Here is a 12,995-nt window from a genome sequence, read left to right on the forward strand (position 1 = left end):
ACGATCAAAAAGTGATACTCGAGATCTGTGAAAATAATTTATATGATTTATAAAAGTTTTTTTCTCGTGAAAAAAACTTTTGGGTATTTATTTTGATTAATAATTATTAAAAAAGTTATTAATTTTTTTTATAAAAAAAAATTTGTGCAATCTATTTAATTATTTTATAAATTTTATCGAAAATTGTATTGATTTTTAAAAATTAACATTATTTTTTGTTGTTAAATATTTACATTTTTTTAACACTACAATAATGTTTTTTTTTTGTTAATGACTGAAGTATTTTATTTTATCGATTTTTTGTGTAAATTTTATTATAATTGACACAATTTTGAAAAAAGTATTTTGTAAATTTAATTACTGTAGTTATTATATAAATTAGTGTACATAATAAAATTTATATTTTGCAATTGTATATTGAAAATTGTTAATATTTATAATTGATTATGGTATTGTACACATTATAGTGTTAAAAAATAATTAAATAGTACAAGTTACAATTACAACAATAGTACTAAGTCTGATAAAAAGTTTTTTCAAAAAATTATTAGTACAATTTAAAAAAAAAAAAATTAATTACTTTTCCTATAAACTTTCACCTCCAGCGATTTGTTAATTAACTGGCAGTGAAAGTCGGTAACGTACAAGTATTTTCTGTGCGTCGATTATTTTTATCTAACAACTGTTGTCTATAAGTTTGTCTTGTAAATCTTGAATTATTGTAATTAACTATTCCCATTTTTGTATCAATTAACTTTTTATTATCTTCTCTTTGCGATGGTTCGCTGTCTTCGCTGTTTATTTGGACCTAGAAATATTTTTATTTTTTTCTGCAATATGTCGCTTGTATTGAAATTATAATTTTACAAATAATTAAAAAAAAAAAGTTATTTAATTAAATTATTAGAAAAAAAAATTAGGGCAAATTAGAAAACAATGAAAATTAATTTCCAAATTATACTTTTCTAATCACTTTTAAAAATTACAATAATAATTAAAAACAATGTATTTTATACCGATATTAAGTATTTTTGGTTAACAAAAATTAATTAATAATATTTATAATTAATAACTTCAAAATTAAAATTTTAATTAATTTTATGTCTAGCATAAATTTAAGTTAATACAAAAAAAAAAAAAAAAACATATTTTATCAACAATGATTAATAAAAAAAAAAGTCTTTATAAAAAAATTATTACTTCCAGTACAGAAATTAAGAAATTAAATTTAAATTTTATTTATTTATGCCCACTTTCAGCCACAAATAAATTATCAAAACTATCAGAATAATTCAATATAATTATAACTGACACTTCAATAAAAACAATAGCAATAATAATGATAACCATAATAAAAATGGTACAATTTTTCTATTAAACTATAAGACATTTATATGAAAATAAAAAAAGTTGATAATTAGATTATTACATAAAAATTACATACTTTCCCTTACCTCTACTATTGGTACCCACGGAGATGATTCTCCGGGTAACAACTCAGAGATAGGACTATCGGAATCTGCTAATAAGGATTCTCGGTCAGCTTCAATGTCATTGTCAAAGTCAATCTTTATTTCCGGTATTAGAGATTTTTGTAAATCTACATCATCCGAATCTTCGTGGACTTGACACACGTAGCTGCCTTTTTCTCCTTTGTACTCCTTAAGTTTACCCTCTATATGAGCTAAATAAACAAACGCAAATATTTGTATAAATTAAGTTTTTTTTTCAATCACGAATAAATTTAAAGAAAAAAAAAATAATAAATTACTTTGACAGTAAGCGATAGGACAATATGTACAGTGGGCAGCAGTTCTTTTATTACATTCCAGACAATGATGCCAAGGACAACTGAATTTAGACGCATCGCCTTGCACAGTAACACACTTTTTATGATATCTTTTGGAACAAGTTCTTAAACTACATATGACATATTCTTCTCTATCTGACAGATCTTTACTACATCGCCAGCATTTATATATCATACGTGGACTGAAAATAAACATTAACACATAAATTACGGCAAATATTTTTTACAAAATATAAAATAATCATGACAATAAAAATAAATTACCGTCTTCCGCGTTTTGATTTTAAATGAGGCACAGTACTGGTAGGAGTTAGCGATAATTTTTGCGCTTTCAAGCCAATAAATCCGCTGCAATTTGGAGCACCACAAAGACAAGGTTTTCTTTTTTCACCATCAGAAGCCAAATTATAATTAAAAGTCAATTCTTCACCGACTTCAATATCACGAACAGCAAAAAGACCGATTCGAGTGTCTCCATTAACAGTCCACTTTTGTGTCTCACAATTAGGTTGACATGAATGGTCTAAAACAATATTATCATTAATAATTTAATTACAATTATACACTAAATTAAATAATTATTATAAATAAATCATACTCATAAATCTGCTGAAATTTCCTTTGAGCTCGGCGTCAATCATCCTATAATTATCTATTGTTAAAAAATAATAATTTTCATTCCTAAGTTCTTTTTTCCTCTTGATACGACGCTTGTATTCAGCTTCGTCAATAACTTCGCCCACATACTCAATAACAAATTGACCAGACTTAATATTTTCAACAGTCCTGAGACCCCAACCACGTGCGTGAGTGTAGAATGGCTCTAATACAGGATATTGTCTCCTTGCAAATGATTGATTACAACATTTGGGCCCTGCTGGACATATACCAGGGCTGCATTCAATTGACAATATACGATTGAGACAGTCGCTGTTGGCGTCACAAGGTGTGTCCCATTCTGGATCACATTCACAAGCAACAATACTTTCAACTTCTGCGGGTTTAACATTACCAACAGGTTTATTTACTCTTAATTTAACATAAGGCGGTGGTTTTATTGAACGTAATTCGTCTTCTTTTCTTTCACGCTTCAATCTTTCATGAAGTTCACTAGCTTCTTTTAAAGCCTGTCTAAATGCACCGTCAACTCCGGATTTACTGACAGGGCCCTTAACATTTGAATCACCGTCTTGATATAAAAACACTCGTCCTCTACAAGTACACAGTAATAGACATCAATTACTCATATTAAATAAAAATAAAAGTAGAATGTTAATTTTTAATTACCTATGAACCCAATGATAATTGAGTGTACCCAAAAACATAACACAAAATTCTCCAGGTTTATGGAAAACGGTAAGAATATTTGAAGGTACTTCATGAGGAAAGCAAATTCGTGAAGGCCACCATCTATAGTTACCGAGTTTCACCCAAACAATTTCACCATAAAGTGGAAGACGTCCAGTCTCACAGTCTTCACAGATAAACGCTTCGTCCGGTGCATTGATACCTAAAATTTTAATTGACATAAAAAAATGACTTCAACTCTGATAAATAATTAATTAATTAATGAAAACTTACCAAGACAGTCGGCATGAAATGAAGTAGGACACGTGTCACAGCATATAAGACTGCCACCGCGGGTACAGAGAAAACACCAAGTAGCGTTTAGCGGCGGATGAGCTGCTACGTAATGTTTCGGACAAATCATTTGACTTGCAGTAATGATCTCAGATCCTGCAGGTAAACATGTCGTAGCAGCATGATAAGTTGACGGACATCTAACGCACCGTATAATTTTTTCACTTGAAGCACGTGAGTAACCATTTTGTGGATTATCTGATATGCAAGTGTGACACGTGTGATACGGGCAAGTTAATCGGCCGTCTTGCAGTTGGGACTGCGGCCAGTACCTCAAACAACCAACGTGATAATGTTTACCGCAAGCCATTACAGAGCATTTTATTCTTTCATTTTCACGCTCGTTGCATACAAAACAAGCTGGCGCAACACCAGACAAACAATCGATACATTTAAATGTTTCCTCTTCAACAGCACTATCTTTTTTATTATTATCATCATCATCATCAATAACAATCATATCACTCTTATCAATTTTATTATTCTCCACAGCTTTGTCGTCTACATTATCCTCAACTTCGGTACTGCATTCAGACTCCGACTCGCCGGGTTTCACACACTTCAGATGGAAGTACGAGTAACACGGACCTTTGCAGCGTATAAGATTGCCCGTTTTCTCACAAATCTGGCAAACTCTTTCAGCTTTTGTACCGCGAAATAAATTTGGTATACGTGTTTTTTTAACAGTCTCAATAATAGACTCATCTTTGCCTAAACTATTTTTTTTTCCTCTTTTACGCTTGGACGCAGATTCATCTGAAAAATTAGTCTCACGGTCCGTTGAACTTTGTTTACTATGTCCATTAACCTGTGGAATATATTTTCTACGTGCTTGCTCACTCATATTCTCCCAGCTCTTTTTTAAATAAGTTTTTATATCATCTTCAGTCGAGTCAGGCGACACATTGGCAACGGCTTCTTTGTTGCGGTTATAATAAAGCTCAAAACTTGGTGTAGGTTCAACAACTTTTTCAATATCTTTTGTTTTAACTTTTCTAATAACAACAGATTCATCACTTGAATCTTTGTGACTCGATGGTGGTGTAGGTGGAATTTCTCCATCTAAACTGATGATACTCTTCGAGTCATCATCAACTTCAGATTTTTTATTATTATTGCTATTAAATTTACCATTTTTCAATCCATTTTTCCCGCCGTTCTTTACGCCATTTTTTAAATTATTTTTTGCGCCATTCTTTACACCGTTTTTCAACTTACTCTTTTCAGTATTATTGTCTAATTTAACTTTTTTTGTTACCAAATGATTAAAAAGAAAAGCAATTGGACGATCGCGTTTTCTGTTGGGATTTACGGCATTCAATCTCTCGTCTGGTTCCATTGGCATTACTTGTTCAGCTTCCCTCACAGCAATCAACCATTTAGCACTGATTGTAGGTTTCACTAGATACCCACATGATTTCTTTGGCTCCTTTTTTCTGACAGCATCAGGCTTAGTATTCCACTCTTTGGCCTTCTTCTTGAAGCTATCTAGACCCGAAAAAGGCATCAAAGAAGCCTCGGGAACCCAATTGTGACGACCCTTGTCACCAAAATACTGTACATGAATCATGTTAGTTACTGATTTACCGAAAGCTGAAACAATAATATCAATGATTATAATTTTAAAGATCCAAGCGTTAGCTGAAATGTAAATTTATTTATTTACCTCTCCACTTAACGTAGCGATTAGAATCAGGCTCCATGGTTATAATACACGGCCAGTACGGAAAAGTGCTAACTTGTGCCCAAGCCAATTGTCCAGTTTTCCAGGTGGTATCATCAGGTCGTTTCCACCATGATTTTTTCATCAAAGCCTCTTGTGACGGGTCCATACCTTCCAAAGACTTAACACTAACACCATCAGTGTCATCAGATATATTTACATCTTTGACGCTATTATTTAAAACTTTATTGCCATCGTTTTTAGTAATTGACAAATTGCTATCCGTAGACTCTGGTTCTGCTGGTGGTTTAAGCAGACTCTGTAATTGTAAAATATAATAAATTATTTTTAATAAAATCTGAACCAACATAATTAAAATAAATTACCATAATCAACAGTCATCATATTAACATAAATTAATAATTACAGTTATGAAAAAAAAAAAAAAAGAAATGTATTAATTTACCTTATTGTTGTCATTTTTATTGTCATTCGACTGAATAACGTGTCTTATAGTTCTGCCATAACGACTGATAGTTGAATTATTTAAATTAGATAATTTACCATTACTTCTAGTTTTAACAAGCTCGTCCTCAACAATATCCATCTTTTTTCTATCATGCTCATCACTCTCCACTTGTTTATCACCAGTAGTATCCATTATTACTCGACAATAAATATTATTTATAAATTTAAATGATCATTATTTGATTCAAACAGTTAATAAAATTATTTTTAAATATCACCACGTACTATATTTATTTAACAAATAATTGTTAATGATTGTCGGTATTTAATATCCAAATAATATTCTTTTGATAACCACAATAGCGGAAACAGAGTGGTCGAATAATTACATAGAATAAATTAATTCACAGAATTACTTTTTTTTTTTTATCTTTATATTAATTTATCAAATTGACTTTATAAATTTATAACAATTACAATGAATAACATTTATTTAATATTTATTTACCAATAATTATATCATTTTTCATTTATTGTAAACATAACGTAATCGATATGACTAAAAGGAACGCGAACGCTAATAAATGTACGCGTTTCCCGCGGATTTAAGCAAATCGCCATAACCTAGAGATGCTTCAACTTTTTACACTCCTTTATTACATATGTATAGTATATTACACATACATTATATATTTTTTATTTAGTTACCTGCTGTAGAGTGAAATTGTTCTTGCGCGCTTTTACCCAAGTGGCCAAATGTTAACTTTTTCGTATCGAAAAAGTTAACAAAAAAAATGTTAACATTTATATTGAGATGTAAAAAGGCAAATTTTTATCAACAAATATCACTACTAATGTCCAGCAAAATGTTAACTTTTTTCTGTCTCAAAAAGATAACTTTTTGGTAACAAATTGTTAACTATTTATTGACATTTTCATAACTTAATGTTGACATTTTTCAACTTTTTGTTAACAAATCACAATGTGTTTTTGGTTACCAAAAACATAACAAATTGTTAACTTTTTATTGGTAACAAGTTGATGGAAAAAAGTTGACTTTAATTTAACAAATCAGTCTTATTTTAGTTGATTTAATGTTAACAATTTTAAGGATCATTAGAGGTTAGGGGTAGTATAAACCGCGGGAAATTTGAAAATTTACAAATAAACAAACATAAATTCTAAAAATATTCTATCATGAAATGAAATATTTATTTTTTCTTGTTTATATACATATATTAAACAAGAAAAAATAAATATTTCATTTCATGATAGAATATTTTTAGAATTGTGTTTATATTTATTTGTAAATTGTAATCACTCGCAGTTTATTGTGACAAATATACAATTTTTTATAATTGGAATGCTTAAATTTATTAACAATTTCTTTACAACATTCATAGGTTTTATATTAATAACAATAATAGTAATAATAATTGTGAGCTTAATATCAAGACTAGTTGTTGTGACTAGCGCACTGGTGACACTAACTTATAGTTTTATTTTTATCTGATAAGCTTACTTTTATGTTTTGAGATCATTAATTTAGGCTTAGAGAACAGAAAACTCTTTATACTATTAAAAAAAAGTTTTTTGAAAACAACTTGTAAATATAAAGATCGTAACTACAAATTATTTGGCAACTTTTTGCTTTTTGACAGAACCATTTGTAGGATCGGTATTCTTATTGGCTCGGTCACTACCGCGTTGAAACCAGGCTTTCATTTGATGTTCAACATCAGGTTTTGTAACGTTCAAAGTGCTTAATAAAATTTCTAAAAAAGAAAAAAAACGAAGAAAAATTAATGAACATAATAATTTAAATACAGCATTTATTTATAGCTTGTTTGGTTGTAAATTATTTTACTTTGACAGTAGAAAGATCAATCAAAGGCTTCAAAAAGCAAGTTATTGCTAGAACTTGAAGAGTAGATACCTTGCTTAAAAAATCTCATAGAATCCAATAGATTCTCATGAATTCCTAGAGAGATTTTATAAGAATAAATTTGTTCTATGAGAAGTGCTATAGTTAAGTATAGGGCCTTATACTTACAGCTATGAGAATCTATCGGATTTTTTAAGCAGGATAGTTAATCTTACAATATTATTTATCGCTCTATTACCACTAATAATTTCTACGAAGAAACATGCTGAGATTTTAATCTCACTGTGTAATCCGGACCATGTCACTTGTTTTGCCAACTCATCAGAAATGAATGATTCCAATGCAAAACGAGTGGCTTTTTGTACATTGCGACCACCAGCTTTCCGTATCATGTCTTTCTGTAATATTTTTATGATAGTTATTCAAAAATTATGAAATATCAACAGCTAATTAGTACTTACAAATTCATTTTGCATAGAAACATTGTTCTTGAGACTATGATTGAAGTTTGCGTAAAAGTTCGTCAGTCGCTTCACGTGTGATTTTATGTTTAACATGCCACTCTTTTATGAACTCAGTAAGAATCGAATCATTATCACCACTAGCAACTTGATTGTTCACATGGAAATTAAGTAACTAATACTCTGATCGGGTTACTGGTTGATCAAAAAAGTTAAGCCCATCAATCAATGGCAAAGGCTCATCATTAGCTTGATCGACAGCTCCTGAAAAACGGCTAGGATCATCTGAAACGTCTGAATCGCGGCTACTGTTATCGTCGTCATGGTCGTTGTCGTTATTGTTATTGTTGTAAATATTAATGTTAGTGTTATTATTATTATTATTATTTAAGTTAGATAACAAATATTCCAGTGCAAGTATTTGTTGCGTACGTCGTTTTAGTTGTCGTGGTCCAAGCAAATCAAGCGGTTTTCGTATCCGCTGTCGAAAATTTTCCATACTTATATATAAAATTTTACCTTTTATGAACCGTTGAGTATTGTTAATCAATAGCTATAAATTATATTATAAATTATTTCACAGTAATTAAAAGACAAAATAATATTAGGTTATGTTGTTCACATCACACTCGAGCGTTTATATATATATATATATATCCGAAATGGCGGCTTGTACAGCGTTTACCGCCTTTTTTGTGGTTGAAAACATCTAAATGTCAACAAATTGATAACAAAATGAAATACTATAATATTAGCAAAATGTTAACCCAAAATTGTTAGTAAAATGTTAACAATAAAATGCTATCTTTTGAATAATACTAAAAAGTCAACATATATGTAACATTTTAGCGATGATAAATTATCAACATTAAATTGGTAACTTTTATTTATCTCTAAAAAGTCACCATTTATAACTACATTTTATGGTAACATTTTGCTAACATTTTCATATTATATTTTGTTAACATTTTTATGTTAACTTTAAGACAACTTTTAAAAGTTATCTTTTTCAAAAGTACTTTTTGTTACCATTTTGATAACATTTAGAAATAGCAAAAAGTTGACTTGGAATAGATAACTAAAAGCCAACAAAAAGCTGAGCTGGCCACTTGGGATAGTTCCGTTGGTAAAATTCAGCGAATTTAAAATTACCGCCAATCGAGTGAAAATTAAGTAGTGGATTATTAATTATGAATAACTAATTAACTATTAATTTTTTAATTGGAGTAATTGATAATTCTAAGAATGGATTTGAAGAGCGATTTTTTAATTTCTAAGTTATTGTTAATTAATTTTTGGCGCCAACTAGGAACGATATAACGACAATTATTCAAATGACAAAATTATCTTTAAACTTTAAAAAATATTAATTTATTTATTGTAATTGCAGTAATTTATAAATAATATACATTTCAATTGTTTTAATTTCTTCATTGTTAATTATTTACCAGTTTAATTATTTAATTACAAAAACTACCGAGTGTCCGACATCATTTTTGATGTCCTGATATTCCATAACTGCAAATTAACCTGCTCACTACCCAACAGTATTTTATTTATATAAGTATTTGGATGCATTATTGTTGTTATTTTAAATACATTATTACTAAAATTCAACTCTAATTCAAGTTGCTCTGTTTTTATGTCCCATACTTTTAAAATACTTTCATCATCAACGGAAATTAAATTTGGTCCAAATGGCAATAATGCATGAACATGATGATTATGTTTAGCATAGGTATGCTTGAGTTCAGTCCCTCTACGCCAGGCATAAATATTACCCTCGCTGGCAGTATACACGTGATATGTATCACCAGCCAAACATGTTATATCACCTGGATGACTACCAGATACTGTCAAAAGACTCAAATGCGAACAACTGTACGTATGAAAACTTTTTCCCACACAAGTTACTATCAAATTATCCTTTCTTCGTTTAATGTAACGTGTTACAAGTGGTATATGATTACTTAAATAACCTAGAGCACGATTTTTTATAAATATTTTACTTTCGGGCATTTTTACACTATTTATATCATCACTCATTGTTTCAGGCATTTTTATATATATTCATTTATTTATTTATTTATTTATTTATTTATTTATTTAAATCCTGCAATAAATAAAATACTAAAATTATTTAAAAAAAATTATAATATAATATTATTGTAGATTTAATTATTATAAAAATTAATACTGATGATAATAATTATCTTACCGCGTATAAATTTATAAAATAAATTTAAAATTTAAAAATCATAATTTATTTTCCTATAAGAGCACGTGTTTTCTGATGATGTGATGATGGCCATTACGTTATTTTTTATTTGTATAAAAAAAAAATTATACATGTTTTCATTTTGAGATGTTTTTGTTTTCCCGATGCTATGCTACCGCTCAAGAATTAATGGCCGATATTGTAGATCTTAGTTTAAAAAAATAATAAATAGTGGAATTTTTTTTTTTTTTATTGAGGCTTAAATTTATGAAATCGACGATATTAATGATTAAAATTCAAATCAAGAAGCGTGTATTTTTTTGGAAAAAATAGAAAAAAAAACCTGAAAACGGTTGACCCAGTGGGCCAACTCGAAAACTTCCCACTCTTTTCGAGCTCAGAAAGCTCAAAAACGATTTGATTGGCAAATTTTTGAGCTCTTCGAAGTCAAAAAATGTTTATTTCAATGTTCAACGAAAATAAAAATACATTTAGCTGAAAGAAATTAATTTTTGTCGTATACGATATCTTTAGAACGAATTAACCGATTTGGACGTTCTTGGCGGCAATCTAAAGGGCTCCCCTGATTAAAAAACTGAATTGAAAAGTATTGAAAATTATTTCAATTCTTTTCAATCCCTCGGCGGTTTTGGAAAGTATTGAATGGAATTGAAATTTCGATCGTTTGAATACTTTCCAATTCCAAAGTGGAATTCGAAAGTATTGAAAAGAATTGAGAATTGAGAAGGATTCAGAAAGATTCAAAAATTTCAATTCATTTCAATCTTTTTGAATACTTTTCAATTCACTTTTTTAATCAGGGTAGCATTTTAAGCAACAATCGCTTATTTTTCCTTTATTTTTTTTTTTTAGTTCTCCATCAACCACTGCAGCACCACATAGCCAGGAAGAAGGATATGTATTCCCCGAAAACTCGACGACAATGGAGATGGTGGAGCCTGTTCCTCCAAAAATACTGCTGCCCAGTATCCTCTGGAAATGGGTCAGAACGGCAAGAAGACCTCCTTAAGAATTGACGACGGTCAATCCAGTAGTTCCAGTACCCAAAAAAACAAGATGATGATAAAATATCAGCAAATGGACCCGATGGATCCAAATACCAAACGAAAAAGAGAAATTACACCGGAAAAAGTAACAATAGTGGCGGAAACACCAAGGAAAAGAATACACATTAATTCCAATTTCAATATCCCGCCGGTTAGAACAATTCCCTGTGGAAAAGGTCTTATAAAATCTCATAAAAAAAATTGGCTATGAGAAAACGATCAGTATTTGTCCACGAAAAATCTCAAAAATTCTGATACAATTATTCTCTCATCGATGGTGCATCAAAAAAATTTTTTTCTTAAAATTCTCATATACATTATCAGAATCTATGAGAAACAGAAGCTGTAATATTGTAATTATAAGTATTTATAAGTTTTCGAAAAATGTGAAGTTTACAATTGAGTAGATTTTGGAAATGAATAAGATTGTATGAGACGATTTCTGAAGTATTGATTAAGGTTTATATGCTAAATTATTGAATTTTTTAGCATGAATTCAAAAAGTTTCTATTATGTATACTCAAGAATATTTGTATGAGTATTTACGCGGAAAATCTATAGCAATCTATTCACGAAAAATCTATGAAATGAGTCCGTTTATTTATTCATCAAAAATTACTCAAGTAAACATTAATATTAAATATTAAAGTCATGATGTATTATGGGATATACCATAGTACAACCCAAACAGGTACTTGTTGGTCTGTCAAATGACAGAGGAGTACTCGAATAAAATCGTATTGAAATTTGGAATATAACACTTCTGAAATAAATGTCTTACCAGGGACACTACAAATCGTAGGCGCGATCTCGTGGCGAGCACCGAACTACTCCCGCTGCTGCTGCCTAGCACCGGTGACTTTATCTTTCTCCATATCGATCTTTTCTCCCGAGAAATTTTTTCTCTTGGCTTAAGCAACTTTTGTTATTTTGGTCGGAGAATACAAAAAAACTTGCGTAAAAAGAATAGTACTTGTTCCGAGAAATTTTATTCTGTTTAAGCCAAAAAATGCAATATCGCTACAAAAAAATAATGTATCTTGCACCAAAAAAAAAAAAAAAAATGGGGCAAGATACATTACTGGGTTTGTAAAAAATCACATAAAAACTTATATTTTCACTCATCTCCGAACAGTTAAAATATTTAAAGTACAAGAAATAGTGATAATATTAGTATTTTTGGTGTAAATTCTTATAAAAAAAAAATGAAGTTAAGCAATTATTTTTTAATGAATCTGATAAAATTAATATTTTATGTGAATGGAAATTATTTATAAAATCTCATAAGTACTCCATAATATTTTATAAGTAATAGCCTTCTAACTAAAACTTACAAAAACTCATAAATCACGTAGCTTTTAAATTAAAATTAAATCTTTTAGGTTTTTACAAGTTAATTCGATTATAGATTTTCTTACTAATTCTCATAAAATTTTTATGAGAAAAAGGTCTGCATTTGTCCATGTGATTCCTGATTCAGTCACATAAAATTTCGAAGAAATACATGTTGAATATTTTCTCAAAAAATATGACAAATATTTTATGATATTCAATAAGATATTATCTCCTAGGATAACTCTTACTAAAACTTATAAATTCTGGAAATTTCGTATAAAAAAATAATCTTATTGAGATTTTGTAAGTATTATAACATTGGAATTCGCCTGATCAATTCTTATTGAAAATAGATTAGAATAAACTGTAACAATCTTATAGAAGTGAAAGTACTTATTCAATCTCATAATCGCTGGCGGAATTCGAGTCACAAAATCTCATAAATTA

General features: G+C 29.3%; 3 protein-coding genes across 7 annotated transcripts; all 3 read right to left on the minus strand.

Annotated features, from left to right (window-relative positions):
* Positions 1-280: 280 nt before the first annotated feature.
* Positions 281-6,214, minus strand: LOC130667630 (histone-lysine N-methyltransferase NSD2). Of its 3 annotated transcripts, none has more exons than XM_057469348.1 (9): positions 5,581-6,214; positions 5,118-5,433; positions 3,392-5,044; positions 3,098-3,320; positions 2,409-3,022; positions 2,075-2,333; positions 1,772-1,992; positions 1,455-1,684; positions 281-808 (listed from the first exon to the last, which is right to left on the minus strand). In XM_057469348.1, the coding sequence occupies exons 1-9, from the start codon at positions 5,773-5,775 to the stop codon at positions 617-619; spliced, it is 3,903 nt and encodes a 1,300-aa protein (XP_057325331.1). In that variant the 5' UTR covers positions 5,776-6,214; the 3' UTR covers positions 281-616. The 3 variants fall into 3 exon arrangements, with proteins under 3 accessions (XP_057325331.1, XP_057325332.1, XP_057325333.1); XM_057469349.1 differs by having other exon boundaries at positions 615-830; XM_057469350.1 differs by having other exon boundaries at positions 615-808; positions 1,445-1,684.
* A 716-nt stretch (positions 6,215-6,930) lies between these two features.
* Positions 6,931-8,635, minus strand: LOC130667634 (uncharacterized). 3 transcript variants are annotated; one of them, XM_057469354.1, is made up of 4 exons: positions 8,448-8,635; positions 7,929-8,192; positions 7,706-7,865; positions 6,931-7,357 (listed from the first exon to the last, which is right to left on the minus strand). In XM_057469354.1, the coding sequence occupies exons 2-4, from the start codon at positions 8,022-8,024 to the stop codon at positions 7,215-7,217; spliced, it is 399 nt and encodes a 132-aa protein (XP_057325337.1). In that variant the 5' UTR covers positions 8,025-8,192; positions 8,448-8,635; the 3' UTR covers positions 6,931-7,214. The 3 variants fall into 3 exon arrangements, with proteins under 3 accessions (XP_057325337.1, XP_057325339.1, XP_057325338.1); XM_057469356.1 differs by having other exon boundaries at positions 7,929-8,203; XM_057469355.1 differs by having other exon boundaries at positions 7,929-8,222.
* Positions 8,636-9,370: 735 nt separating this feature from the next.
* LOC130667633 (WD repeat-containing protein 36-like) lies at positions 9,371-10,258 on the minus strand. Its single transcript, XM_057469352.1, has 2 exons — positions 10,147-10,258; positions 9,371-10,041 (listed from the first exon to the last, which is right to left on the minus strand). The coding sequence occupies exon 2, from the start codon at positions 9,984-9,986 to the stop codon at positions 9,402-9,404; it is 585 nt and encodes a 194-aa protein (XP_057325335.1). The 5' UTR covers positions 9,987-10,041; positions 10,147-10,258; the 3' UTR covers positions 9,371-9,401.
* Positions 10,259-12,995: the final 2,737 nt, after the last annotated feature.

Source organism: Microplitis mediator, chromosome 5 (genome assembly GCF_029852145.1).
Source record: "Microplitis mediator isolate UGA2020A chromosome 5, iyMicMedi2.1, whole genome shotgun sequence".
Taxonomy (NCBI): domain Eukaryota; kingdom Metazoa; phylum Arthropoda; class Insecta; order Hymenoptera; family Braconidae; genus Microplitis; species Microplitis mediator.

Coding starts and splice junctions, on each gene's coding strand:
- LOC130667634 (XM_057469354.1), bottom strand. CDS start 8,024: ATGTTAAACATAAAATCACACGTGAAGCGACTGACGAACTTTTACGCA. Junction 7,866..7,928: donor TTTCTATGCAAAATGAATTT/GTAAGTACTAAT, acceptor AAAATATTACAG/AAAGACATGATACGGAAAGC. Junction 7,358..7,705: donor CTTCGTAGAAATTATTAGTG/GTAATAGAGCGA, acceptor TTTCTTTTTTAG/AAATTTTATTAAGCACTTTG.
- LOC130667633 (XM_057469352.1), bottom strand. CDS start 9,986: ATGCCTGAAACAATGAGTGATGATATAAATAGTGTAAAAATGCCCGAA.
- LOC130667630 (XM_057469348.1), bottom strand. CDS start 5,775: ATGGATACTACTGGTGATAAACAAGTGGAGAGTGATGAGCATGATAGA. Junction 5,045..5,117: donor TCGCTACGTTAAGTGGAGAG/GTAAATAAATAA, acceptor TTATTGTTTCAG/CTTTCGGTAAATCAGTAACT. Junction 2,334..2,408: donor AAATTTCAGCAGATTTATGA/GTATGATTTATT, acceptor ATATTGTTTTAG/ACCATTCATGTCAACCTAAT.